General features: G+C 41.9%; 1 protein-coding gene across 2 annotated transcripts in view; it reads left to right on the top strand.

The window, feature by feature from the left end:
• The window catches only part of fam184ab (family with sequence similarity 184 member Ab), a 129,586-nt gene that overhangs the window by 78,512 nt on the left and 37,956 nt on the right, over positions 1-13,118 (top strand). For both annotated transcript variants that reach the window (XM_079572015.1, XM_079572016.1), the window contains exons 10-13: positions 137-259; positions 1,960-2,121; positions 3,248-3,369; positions 6,975-7,125. In XM_079572015.1, the coding sequence (XP_079428141.1) occupies positions 137-259; positions 1,960-2,121; positions 3,248-3,369; positions 6,975-7,125 (558 nt within the window). The remainder of the gene's footprint in view (positions 1-136; positions 260-1,959; positions 2,122-3,247; positions 3,370-6,974; positions 7,126-13,118) is intronic.

Genomic DNA, 13,118 nt, shown 5'->3' with positions numbered 1-13,118 from the left:
TGTCTATATTGGTTTGGTAATAGAGTCCCTTGTTAGAGATTCAGAATCTCAGCGGGACCTTCCCTGGATAAAAAGAGTAAAAAAATAAATACAAATAAAACAATGATGCCTTGTTTTGTGCCGCGGTTGTTTGCAGGAGCTGGAGCAGCAGTTTGAACGGGAGCGCCTGTCTCTGGAGGAGCAGAAGAGCCTTCTGCTGCAGCAGCTGGACGAACTCCGGGAAGAACTCACCTCTAAACTCACCACGGCCAATGAGGAGGTGCAAAGATTATTGATATTTTTGTCTTACGCCTCATTTACACTGAGAATGTGAGATTTGACGTGTGCAAAACGGGCCGTGGACCTGAAGCACTCAGTGTAAATGAGGTGTCATGCTGCTGGGAGGCTGAGTATATGTCAAAGCGTGTGTTCTGTAGCGTGTAGCGTTTAGTTTGACTAAAATTTGGTTATAAAATGTGGTCTGAACTTTTTTTAAATCACAAAAAATATTAAACAGTGTCTGCTTAAACTAATACCACCCAAACATTTACACTTAATCATATTTTTATTGACCATAGCATGTAAACATTCACAGGACAGTGTGGAATAAGTGAGTACACCTTCAGATTCAATAGCTGGTTGACCCTTTGGCAGCGATAACTTCATCCAGACACTGTTTACTCATGCTTGTGATTTTAATAAAGATCAGACCACATTTTTTATTATCAATTTCGGCAGAAATGTAAGAAATTCCAAATGGTGTACTCACTTTTTCCTCCCTCTGTAATTTAAAAAAAGACTGGGTCCGGTATCGTTCAACGGTACCCAGCCCTTAGTCAAACAATTCTCTTCAATTTTAGTCTCGTTTCAGTTGACTAAAATCACATGTAAATGTAGTCGACTAAATCTAAGAATAATTTAATCAACTTTGCATTTATTATAATTATTATAATCACATTAAATGACGGTTTTCTGCTTTATGGAGCTTCTCCCACATGAACAAAGCACATACCTCTTCCTTTGGCAGTGAATGTGAATGATCTGAGGCTCTTTCAAACTGTCAGTGGAAAGAACCTTAGTCGACGAAAATATCTGGACATTTTAGTCATAGTTTTAGTCTCACAAACAACTTTTTTTTTTAGTCAGCAAAATAAAAACATGGACTAAAATCATGACCAAATATTTTAGTCGACGAAATTAACACTGGGAGGAGGTTCCATGTTTGTCGGAACCAACTGTACTTTGGCCTCCGATTTATCATCTACCAAAACAAAGGCTCTCTGTTTTCTTACCGAAGAAGCCGCTCCAGTCCAAGTGCGTTACAAACCGCATTTAACGCCGCACCAAAGTCACAAACAGGATTTAAGGTGCATCATCCACGGCTGTTTTCAAACCCGGTCCCCTGCATCACACATTTTAAAAACCCAAAGCCAAAACTTGTCATTTATTTTCTTGTCATTTGTCACAGCTTTGGTCTGGTTGTCATAGAAACACCAGCTCTGAATAAAATATGTTTGCCGGTTAAAAAGACGGCAGAAACCTTGTTTTTCTAGTCTTTTACTCAAAATGAAAGTTGAGATATACTTCATCTGTTCTCATGGTTGTTCTCACCCCCTCCCTTTTCACCCTTTTTTTTCTAATAGAACGTTTCAATTGTTATTAATTGCGTTTTGCATAACTAATGTCCTTTGTCTGGGAGTGCCTCTGGGTCATAATGCTCCCGCCACCCACACACCGCTTTAATCAAATTAACTGTGCCACATTTATTGTACATTTTCCATGAGCAGCACCCTTTCACATATTGATGCTTGTACCTAAGCTGAAAAGCATAGAAAAACATAAACTTCCGGAGCAAACATGAGCCCCTGGAGGTGTTGCGTTGAATCTACCCTTTTTTTCACTGGGATAAACCTGTGACAATAATGTCCAGGCTGATTCCTGCAGATCGAAAGGTGGTTCACACTTGTGTTGAACCCGCAGGTGTCCCGGCTGCAGAGAGAGGTGCACCAGGGCGAACAGAAGCTCTGCGCGGCCGAGGGGCAGATCTCCTCGCTGAAAGAGGCCCAGGACAAACTGCTGGAGGAACTGGACGCTACCCGAGCCCGCCTCCGAGAGACCAGCAACCTGCTCACGGCTCTGCAGGTCACTATTCAGCCAACACTTCATACGGTCGGAGCGATTTCCTCACACAGAGGCAGTCTTGCAAATGCCGAAGAGAGGCCTGAAGTGCTTTTGTGGTTTCTGTCAGTGAGGATTCTCGGTATTCAGACTTGAGACTAACCTATTCCTTCAGTTATAGTGCAGTAAGTTCGAGACACATTTTTGTCTGAGCTACAAGTGGAATATTATTGAAGATATGGATAAATATCATAATTTTTTTAAGTTGTAAGCATTCAAACGTTTTGAAGCAGTCTTTCTTCCTGTTCTTTGTTGTTTTGTTGAGTGGCAAATACTTTTATTTTTTATTACTTTGGGCCCGATCTTGTGCCTGGCGCAAGGACAGCACAAGCTTCAAGTGCTATGTTTTCTTCCGTGTGGCGCAGCTGGTTCGCTATATGCCTACTGGCGAGAGGGCGTCGCTTATAAAAAGAGAGGAGGCGTGGTTTATTACATGTGGCACTGAGAGCGGTGCTCTGACGGCCTCGCATTCATTTCCTGCCTTGTGTTCTTCCTTAAGCATTATAGGCTCTCACAGGTCAAACCAAAAACTTTATCAACCCCATCGTGAGCTAAACAATGTCCGTGTCCAGACAGAAAGAGGTGTCGCTTACAGCCGGTCCTGCTGTGGTGCGGGTCGGCACTCACACGGCTGTAATCGTGTTAACGCGACCAAAACAAAAGCCCATGTTAACCCCTCACTCCCCCACAACCCCTCGCCTCTACACGGCCGCGGAGTCTGGTTGGAGGAAAAGGCTGTTGTACATAACATTACCTTTGGTCATGGGTGTTTCTCCCCCCCGTCTGGAGTGGCAAGATCTGAACGTGCGCTCCTACTAAGCGCAAAGTGTTACTCTATAGTCTGTATTTAAAAACACAAGATCGGGCCTAATGTATTTAATTTTGTACAGTTGGCAATTTACAGATGATTCGTATAAGTCTGTTGAATTTAGGGCTGGTAAAAACACATGTATGGAGGCAGAGCAGCAGTCTGTGGCAATCCCCCTCCCAAGCGTTTTATCCCAAAAATGGGTTTAAATGAAATATAGCCCAATAAGGATTAAGTGTCTCGGCACCAATCAGTAGGCAACGCCCTGTGTTTTTGTTTCAGGGCGAGCTGGAGACTCAGAAGCGACAGCACGAAGCCAAACTCATCACGACCAAAGAGGAGGAGAAGCTGAAGATGGACAAGATGGCGCTGGAGCTGGAGTTGAAGTGGACAGAGACGCTGAGGTGTGTACAGCCGCCGGGAGCGAAGGGTGGGGTGGGGGGTGGGGGGTAGCAGTGTGGGCCACACTCTTTGTCTCTGCATTTCAGCAGAAACACGGCGTGAAATGGAGCCCGGATGAGAAATGTTTGGAGTCCAGCAGCAAATGTGAACCGTAACAGAGCATTATCCCGAGCTGTCTGGGTGGAGTGCAGTCTCTATTATGTCTGAAGAAGTCAGCCACACAATGAAAGGAGCGTGGAGGTGGCTTGTGTTTTTTTCACATGGCAGCCTCAAATGACTCCATTAGAAGAACTCTATTATAATAACAATGCAGGGAGATGCCGCAATACACTTGAGTCATTTATTTTTTGCCGCTCTTGTTCTTTTCCCCTCAAAATCTTTCATCAGATAATCATACAATTGGCTCTTTACAAAATGTGTCTGAAATAGCTTTGTAAAACCCCAACTAATCATATTTTTTCTTGTGAATTTCCTGTTTTTAAATAAATGTAGTTTCCACATTTCAAATAAGTTTGGAAGTTTGAGAGCATGACTTGTTTTTTATGAAATATGTGTGTACGCAATGGCAGTAAATATAATTGCAAGTCCTCATGGCAGCACTGTCAGAAGCTACTTAAGATCTTGTCTGTGATTGATGCCGTCTTTGCGCTTCTATTTTTAAACACAAAAGCCAAAATAGGAGTTTGTTAAGTGTCATGTCACAGAACAAGAGAGATGAGACCCACTTTTAGGAATCGGCTTATTTTATTTTGGAGAACCGTCACAGCCTAAATCTGTCAGGGGCTCTTCACTGTGCATTTAACCTGCATGTTCTGGGACAAAGGTGCCACTTAGAAAAACATTAACCCAGGCCCCTTGCATTAACGCGCCGCGACGTTACAATCTGCATCAGAGGAACACGCTGTCCTGGGACTGATCCACTTTACCTATTTACTTATTTAAATCTTTAATTTAAAATACAGTACATGTTTCAGTAAGCAAATGGAAATGTTCAGTTGCTCTGTTCTGCTGCAGTGGTCTGATCATTTGATGCTGAGAGTAAGTATACAGTGGTTAGTGAGCCACGGGAATTAGGACCCAGGCTTTAATCCTTGTTTCACGGAGGAAGCGCACTCTTTCCCAGCTGCGGTGGCCTAATCATTGAGGAGCTCTCAGGATTACCAAACCTGCAGAGGCCGCTTCAGCTGATCCTTAACATCGGTACTACAGGAGCTTCCTCTGTTGTGGGACAATCCCTTTCCCTGATCCAGAAGTGTTACTGCTGATTAGGTGCCTTTGGAATGTGTGTTATCCGTCCCCTACTTAAAATCTTTGATATTGGATCTTAAGAAAATTTCAATCCACGCGCCACTCCTGTGCAGTCACAAATGTAAGATATGTTACTGGCTTTTTGTGCTGAACAGTAAAACAAGCACACACAAGCGAGCTCAGGTCAAATGTTAATTCATTTAGTCACTTCTTTTTGCTTGTAGCTTTGTTGATGGCAGACTTGAGGCTTGTACTTTCCAACAAAAAGCCTGTGGGTACAATTCCATTATTCACCGTGGATCCAGTTTATCATCTAAGATTATATTTGAGCATCAGCAATTCTGCTTTAGATTGCTAATGTATGAAAAGAAAACAATATTAAGTAGCATCAGAAATATGATGTCTGGATTTTAAAACTGACTTTTTTGCACCAATAGATGCAGACGGCATCGCGTCATACAAGGGGGCGTGGCCTTGCCCAGGTTGACTGAAGTGTGTTTTGGGAAACACAATTTTTCACTTTTTTTCTGGCAGAATATAAACTTATTTATCACACACAAATAAAGTCAAGTCTAAATTGTGTCCATATGGATGCTTTTTCACAGTAGATTGTTCTGTAGAAACGAAAAAACTTAGGTCATGGCGAGCGTTTGCATGTAGCATTATTTATGTAATTATGGGCTGTTGAACCACTTTACTCCTCTCCATGTCTCAGTGTCTTTATTGAATAGAAGACTATACTGGTAATTCAGCATTTGTTAAAGTAGTTTTGGAGTAATTATAGAAATGACTCCCCCTCAACTGCTTTGAATGACCATACTGTTTATGGGCCACTCCAGAGGTGCTTCCTTTGCTTCAGTGGTGCAGATCCACATGGCTGTCAAGTGTCCCGTTTTGACCGGGAAACTACAGTATTTTACCTCTTTCCTGCCGTCCTCCCATATTAGTATTATCCCATAATCGTTATCTGTCGCTCCAAACTGAATTCTGCCACTAGACTCCTGAGAAATGCCGCCTGCGGTGGCCTCGCTGGCAGTTTTCACAAACTTGCATAGCTGTCCCGTTTTGGATGGGAAGGTACCGTATTTTACCCCATCTTGGAGCTTGGTTGTGGTGATGGGACGTCTCGGAGCGGGTGTGGATCTCTTCTGATCTGGTGTTGCTGCAGTTGGTCAGGTCTACATTAACAGCTGACGACCTTAACATCTTGAATGACAAGGTTATACCATCAATGGATTTCTTCTTCCCTGATGACACGGGCATATTCCAAAATGACAGTGCCGGGATTCTTCGGGCTCATTATGAAAGAGTGGTTCAGGGAGCCCGTGACATCATTTGGAATGTGGAGTCCAGAACTTAACCCCATTGAGAATCTTTGGGGTGTGCCGGTGAAAAAATAATGCAACACTGGATATTTGGATGAATATCACAAATATCATCGATTAAATATCATATAATCTCTGGATCAGCTGCACTTTATTAACTCTGAGTGATCTTCTTGAACGCCGACTGTAACAAATGAATTTCTCCTTTGTGAGATCAATAAAGGTTTATCTTATCTTATCTTATAGAAGTTTATTGAAACAATGCCACAGAGAATGTGTGCTGGAATCAAACCTAAAGGTACTCCAACCAAACATTAGGGTGTGTGACCTTTTTTTGTGATCAGATGGTGTATTTGTTCCAGTACCTCCGAATTATGGAGCGATTCCAAAGATTAAACAACTGCTTGAGTTTTGTTTACTGAAAGTACCACCGCTTCCCATTACAGTTTAAGATAGCTCTGTGTTGGGCTATTGTCTTTTGGAGCAAACATAAAACCGCAATCAGGGAGCACAATCACCCCACTTGTGCTGATTACGTGACACACTTCCCTGCGTTAGTGATGAGCCGGCCAGTGCGCGTATGTGAGCAGTCGAGTGAGGACACGAGTGGTGCACGTGTGGAGGAAGCGGCTGCTGAACGTGACCGAGGTGGAGCCAGACTGACTGACAGAGACGTCAAAAAATACTACATTTAATAATCGACATCTCTGCTGGTGCCACACGACTTCTGCACCGCTCGTCCGACACACGGGGAGCGCCAGCAGCACAAAGAGCTCTGCCTCAAATCCACTGTGCGGCGCTGATAAGGGACTGAACTCCGGGGAATAAAGAAATTAGATTGAAAAAGTGTGTCCTAGTTAAATTATGCTGTGATTTGTATTTTATGAAACATGCTGTAATAATTCTCCAAGTTAGATATCTCTACATATGTTCTGCTCCTTCCTGGGTGCTGCGGTTTCCCCCAACCTTGAATAAATGGTATCGACTAAAGCTGTGACTCTGATCATAAGTGTCGCGTTTGGGTTGTGTTGCAGGCAGGAGTGTAAGAAGCTTCGCGAGGAGCTCCGAGAGGACCACGAGGAGGACAAGACCAACGCTCTGGCTCAGCTGTCCCAGACCAAAGACCAGGACCTGTGTAGCGCACGGGAGAGCTGGCAACGCAAAGTGGAGGACCTACTAGAACAGGTAACAGGCCATCAGTGGGTTATTTTCTTTTTTGGATGTGACATTTTTTCATAGATTGGCTGTGGGTGCGACTTATATTCAGGTGCGACTTATATATAAAAATATATAATTTCACATGTTTGTTATTTTCACCCTGACCGCCGCTGGAGGGCGCTCTAGGTTTGTGTACCAGTATCTGCTACTCCTGTACCACTGAAGATTTAAAAAACTGTCATCAAGCAGCAGAATAAAAGTGTGGAGTGAGCGAGAAACTTGTGAGGGACTGGGACTGCAATGAAGAAAACAAAAAAAGCTAACTGAGGGCTAAAAGCTATGGCCACAGCTAGAGGAACAAGTTTGCAAATGGGTGCTTGAACAACGTGCTGATAGGAGAGGCTTGTCAATGGAGCAGTTACGCCTCCATGCCCAGGTAGTTGCCAAGGCTGGAGCGACTTGTATATTTTTTTTTCCTCTTCATTATGCATTTTTTGGCTGGTACGACTTATAGTCCAGAAAATACGGTACTTCTTTTTTTTTTCCTCTTTATGAATAAACTGGGCATACCTTTTAAAATAGTAAAAGTTGTTTTGGAGGAAAATGGGTGCAAGGTAAGAATTTGCTTGTACAAGTCCTTCCATTCTGAGCGGTGGGTGTTATGACTATACATGGCAACACAAAGCAAGTTTATTTGTAGAGCGCAATTCATACACAAGGCAATTCAAAGTGCTTCAGTTACTTAAGATTACAAGACAGCAGGTAAAATGAATCGATAAAACATCAATCATTAATTAATTACATTAAAAGAGTTAAGACAAAATACTTTAAAGTGTCATATGCGCCGCTACAAACAACTGTTTTCAGCCTGGATTTGAAACATTGTCACAGTTGAGGCCTGTCTCACATCCTCATGAAGACTGTTCTCGAATTTTGCAGTGTAAAACTGAAATGCAGCCTCACCATGTTTAGTCCTTACTCTGGGAGGAGGAGACCCCCTCCCTGAGGTTCTCAGAGTCCAATGGTTCATTTGGCTCTACCATGTCTGTTATGTACTTCAGTGCTAGACCGTGGTAAGACAGGGAGCCAGTGCAGATACCTGAGCACTGGACTAATATGTATTACTATTTTTGGTGCTAGTGAGGACTCGAGAAGCAGCGATTCTGGATTCTGAATGATTGGACCCAGTGACAAAATCCCAATTCACTGCTTTTTTGTTTAATACAGGTCTATATTCAACTGTAGACACATGGTATTTACTTTCTCCTTGTCCTTTGGTGTGGAGCTCTTAGAAAATTGTGATATTATGTTTTTTTTTTTCCCAAAGCAGTCACTTTTGTATGTTCCTTAGAGTACTTTAAAAAGTCTTTCATTTTTTGTTGAGATATCGTGGTATTCGTCAGTGTTTATAGTATGAAATAATCAGAGGTATGTTTTCCACTTGGTTTAAAACCACAGAAACCTTCATTTCCGTAGCAATCTATATACATTGAATGGGAATTTCTGCGCTCACAAGATGCAGCTTTAAGGCGTCCTATTCTAAAATATGTGCAGCTTGTTATTCTTGCAGCAGTCCCGGTTTTGGCGAGCTGAACAGAAGCTCCGCTGTGAAGCCGTGTCCTTGGTCGTGTTGTGTGTCTGCTGACTCCAGTGTTGGCTCATCACTGAGGCCTGACGCTCATCGATCGCACTCAGACCCACCGCCACTAACACACTTTGTCCACCACACTGTGCCTGCTCCATACCGGCAACACAGTTCTTACTTAATCCCCTTAGCCCGTCCCGCGGATGGAGCTGTGATGACTGTGCATCTTGTACAGCTGCAAAAATGAAGGATGGGTTTATTTTAATTAATGTAGCAGCTGCGCGGCCCCGATTTACCAAAGCAAAACAGTGCATTTTTCACTCCATTTAACACCGAACATGACAATTATTTTACACCGCGCTGCCTCCTGCCTCAGTGAAGATTTGGACAAGTACTCATTATTTTATTCTGCAACAGTGGAGATCAGGTAAACTCTGACCTACATCGTCCTGTTTGAAACATTCTGAGATCTTTAACTTTGACTTTTTGCTACTGAAAACCTGTGAAAAAAGTGAATTGTGTCAAATTTTGATCATATTTCCCAAAAGTTGAACACTGAATTTCCAGTAACGAGGATTGGGCGAAACATAACACAGCTCAGCTTTCAGTAATGTGTAGTTTTCAGTAAAGTTTCCAGGAGAAACCTAGTTTTTGAAGAGCTGTACTTTACTGAAGTAGTATTTTTGTTGAGAACTTGCTACTTTTACTCCTACTTTTGAAAGATAAATATAATACTTCTCCTCTCACTCTCTAAAAATGCAAGTAAACAGTTGATTTGGCCATGTGTTTTGTTGAATTAAAAAGCCTAATGCACACACTATGAACAGTAGGAGGCGCTGTGCAGCTGTACTGTCAAATACCACCGGCTCTCACCAAGGAAGAAGTTTTGTCCCCATTGTATTGCTGCACAGAGGGCGAATTAGGGTGCAGTTTTTGTGTTTTTGAAGCTGCACATTTATTTTCCCTAACATTTATTTCAACTTATATGTACTTAAGTATTTTCTAGCAAATACTTCAGTGAGACAGAGCAGCTTTTTCTTTCATTGGAGTAATATTTGAACAATAACGACAAAATGATGTACGTTGATCACCACTGAATGGTACTTATGGTTGCAGTAGCAGGTGTTGCTATTTCTCATTGACCTTATACGCTCTGTTAACTTCTCACTTGTACACTAATACAAGAACACAACAAAATCCTCACAGCAATCAACTACCGCTTTAACATGAGGTGAATTTTCAGAGAGAAATGAAACTGCAATCCCATTGACTCCATGATTTCGGGCAGAGTGGCTGTAATTACCCCGTCTGTTGGAAAATCAATGCAGAGAAAAAGACCCTAAGTGCCTGTGTACAAAGCACCGCAGGACGTTACATCTGTGTACTGTCTCACTGGGCGCACAAAGAACACGCTAATTCCCCCATGTGAAAGGAGCATGTGGCTCTTTTATGGTCACCCTATATTTGTTTTATATTTTTACAGCGCGGGCGATTGATGCAGCGTCTACAGTGTTCAGTGACTTTCTGATGAAGCTATATTTATTCCCTGAGATGTTGTGTATAGAATTAGTGATGAAGATAAACAGAAAGCTGAATGCATCACTTTGGACTTCTGATCATTTTACTGGATAGTTATCTTTCGTTTTCTCTGCACAATCCATTGCAATTTGAAAGCTTCAATCGTACCTTTTCTGTCAAAACGTGCATAAAGTTACACTCAATTTTGTGCAGAGCCTCATACAAAAAAAGAAATCAAATGAAATTACCACTGAACTATATAAAACATGGCTCAGTCCTCCAGTTCCTTGTGGCACATAATTACCCCAAAATAGCTTGTTATTCACAATTTTCACTGTTACCATGGCAATACTCAATCAAAGCCTAGTCTGACCTTTGTTTTTTAAGAAAAAAAAAATGAACCATTGCCTCTTTGTGCTTAGAGTAAGTAATAATGAACCCAGCATTTTCAATTACATCAATGAAAAGGTAATTGCGAGGATGCCACAGATCAGTGTGTGCTTTTGTTTACCCTGCGGCGGAAGATGTAGGCCCTGGAAGAGATGATAATTTCAGGGTGATACAGTATCTATACGCTAAACCACTAATCCATTACCATTACGATAAGGAATCTGATGAGGTTTTTCTGTTTTCACTTATGACTCGACCAGCTGCTCTCAAACTATCCTTTGGCTTCTTCTCTTGGTGCGTACGGTCATCTGCAATTTGTCTTCATTTTAATTAGAGACACCATTTTTAGACCCAGTTTAGTCCTGATTTGATTTTGATCTGTCCCACCACTAGTAAGTGTTTATCACATAATGCTTTTTGTTGGCTTCTGTTTTACCTGAATTATACAGCCTCTGCTGCTTTCCACCGAGCCCTGTCAGTTCGGATATGACTGAAAGAGAGAGTAGAAGTCTGACTGCTGCTAAAAATAAACTAATGGTTGTCACACTGGGAATGGTTGACCCAGGGGTCTCCACTCAGCATCTCGATCTATAAAACTGGCCTGATAAAAAGTCCTTCTGAATACAGGCTGTTTTCAAAGGCACAAAACTCACTGGGATAAACACATTAAGGATTGGACTGCCAGAGGCTACAGCCCTTTTAATGTTTGTTTAACGCTAATTGACTCCCACCCACGCGGTTTCTTTGACTTTGCTGCAAAAGATTAAGCTCATTTGAAACGGCAAAAAACTTCTTTATGCTTTAAATGGAATATTTATTTATAACCATATCAAGATGTTGAACGAGATTACAATCCACCATAGAAGTGCAAGCTGAAATTGCATCATGTATCACATACTCTTAACTTTTTCACCCAGCTACGCCGCGTTCCAAATTATTATGCAAATTGTATTTCAGTGCCATAAAGATAAAAATAAATGGATGGTGTTGTGTCTCAGGGCTCTTTGAATCACTGACATCAATCTCAGACGCCTGGGATGATTAGTTTGTCAGGTTAGGCCCAGTTAAGGGAAAAACTACCACATTATTAAGCAGATGCGGTAGTTATTATTGCATTTTCAAGCAATAAGGGAAAGAAAAAGGATCTCCGCTGATTAAAAGCATGAAATAGTTGAATGCTTTGGTCTAAGTATGAAAACCTTCAATATTTCATGAAAGATTAAGCATAATCATTGTACTGTTAAGAGATTTGCCGCTGAAACAGAACAGAATGGGTTTGAGCAGATAAAGGCGCAATAAGGACAGTTTCTGCCAGACAAATACATCAGATTAACAGAGCAGGTGCTACAAAGCAGCATACAGGTATTTGAAGCTGCTGGTGCCTCTGGAGTCCCCCAAACATCAAAGTGTAGGACCCTCCAGAGGCTGCAGTTGTGCATAAATCTTCTATCAGGCCTCCTCTTAACTGGTAATTGAATACTCATGAACAGAAACGGCTGCAGTGGCTCAGAAATAAATGAAGACTCATTTTCAAACAGTCTTGTTCACTGATGAGGCCGTGTAACCCTGGATGGTCAGATCAATGGAGTAGTGGATGGTTGGTGAATGGCCACCATGTCTCAACAAGGCTGTGACGTCAGTAAGGAGGGGCCAAAATCATGGGCAGAGAGCTGGTCGGCTCCTTAAGGATCCCTAAAGGTGTGAAAATGACCTCTGAAAATATGTGGAGTTTCTGACTGACCACTTTCTTCCATGGTACAAAAAGAACTGTACTTTCCCTAACAAAATCATCTTCATGCATGACAACGCACCATGTCCTGCTGTAAAGAATACTTCTGTATCACTGGCTGCTATGGGCATCATAGGAGAGAAACTCATGATGTAGACCCCCTCCTCCCCTGACCTCAACCCTATTGAGAACCTTTGGAGCCTCAACAAGAAAAACATCTATGAGGATGGGAGGCAGTTTTCATCCAAACAGCAGCTCTGGGAGGCTATTCTGACATCCTGCAAAGAAATCCAAGCAGAAACTCTGCAAAAACTCACAAGCTCAATGGATTTTGAAGCTGCTCTCAAAGAAGGGCTCCTATGTTAAAATACAACTTGACCTGTGTAGATGTTTTTGATTGAAATAGCTTTTGATTTCAGTAAATATGACCTCCTAATGCTGCAAATTCAGCAAATTACCATTTTCAGTTAATTACAACCTTTAAATGTATTGAAACTATGAGATTTTGAGTTTTTTATATTGTCACTGGGAGGTTTTTTCAACCACATTCAAATGATGAAGACTTGAAAATTATGCTGACTGTCATTTGAGTTGACATTTTAGAAAATCATAGAAAAATGTCATTTGCATAATAATATGTAACACAGTGTAGTCTTGTCTTTGGACCATACTGGCTTTACTATGCCCAGGATCGGGCATAGCAAAGCCAGCTATTGCGGCCTGCTGAGGGTGGGTCTGGTGAGTAGGTAGTCTGGGTGAATGGCAGATTTATATGCATGAATTCCATCTGGCTTGTGA

This window comes from Gobius niger (assembly GCF_951799975.1).
Source record: "Gobius niger genome assembly, chromosome: 15".
NCBI lineage: Eukaryota > Metazoa > Chordata > Actinopteri > Gobiiformes > Gobiidae > Gobius > Gobius niger.
The sequence above is the reverse complement of the archived record's forward strand: the minus strand, read 5'-3'. Positions and strand labels throughout refer to the sequence as shown.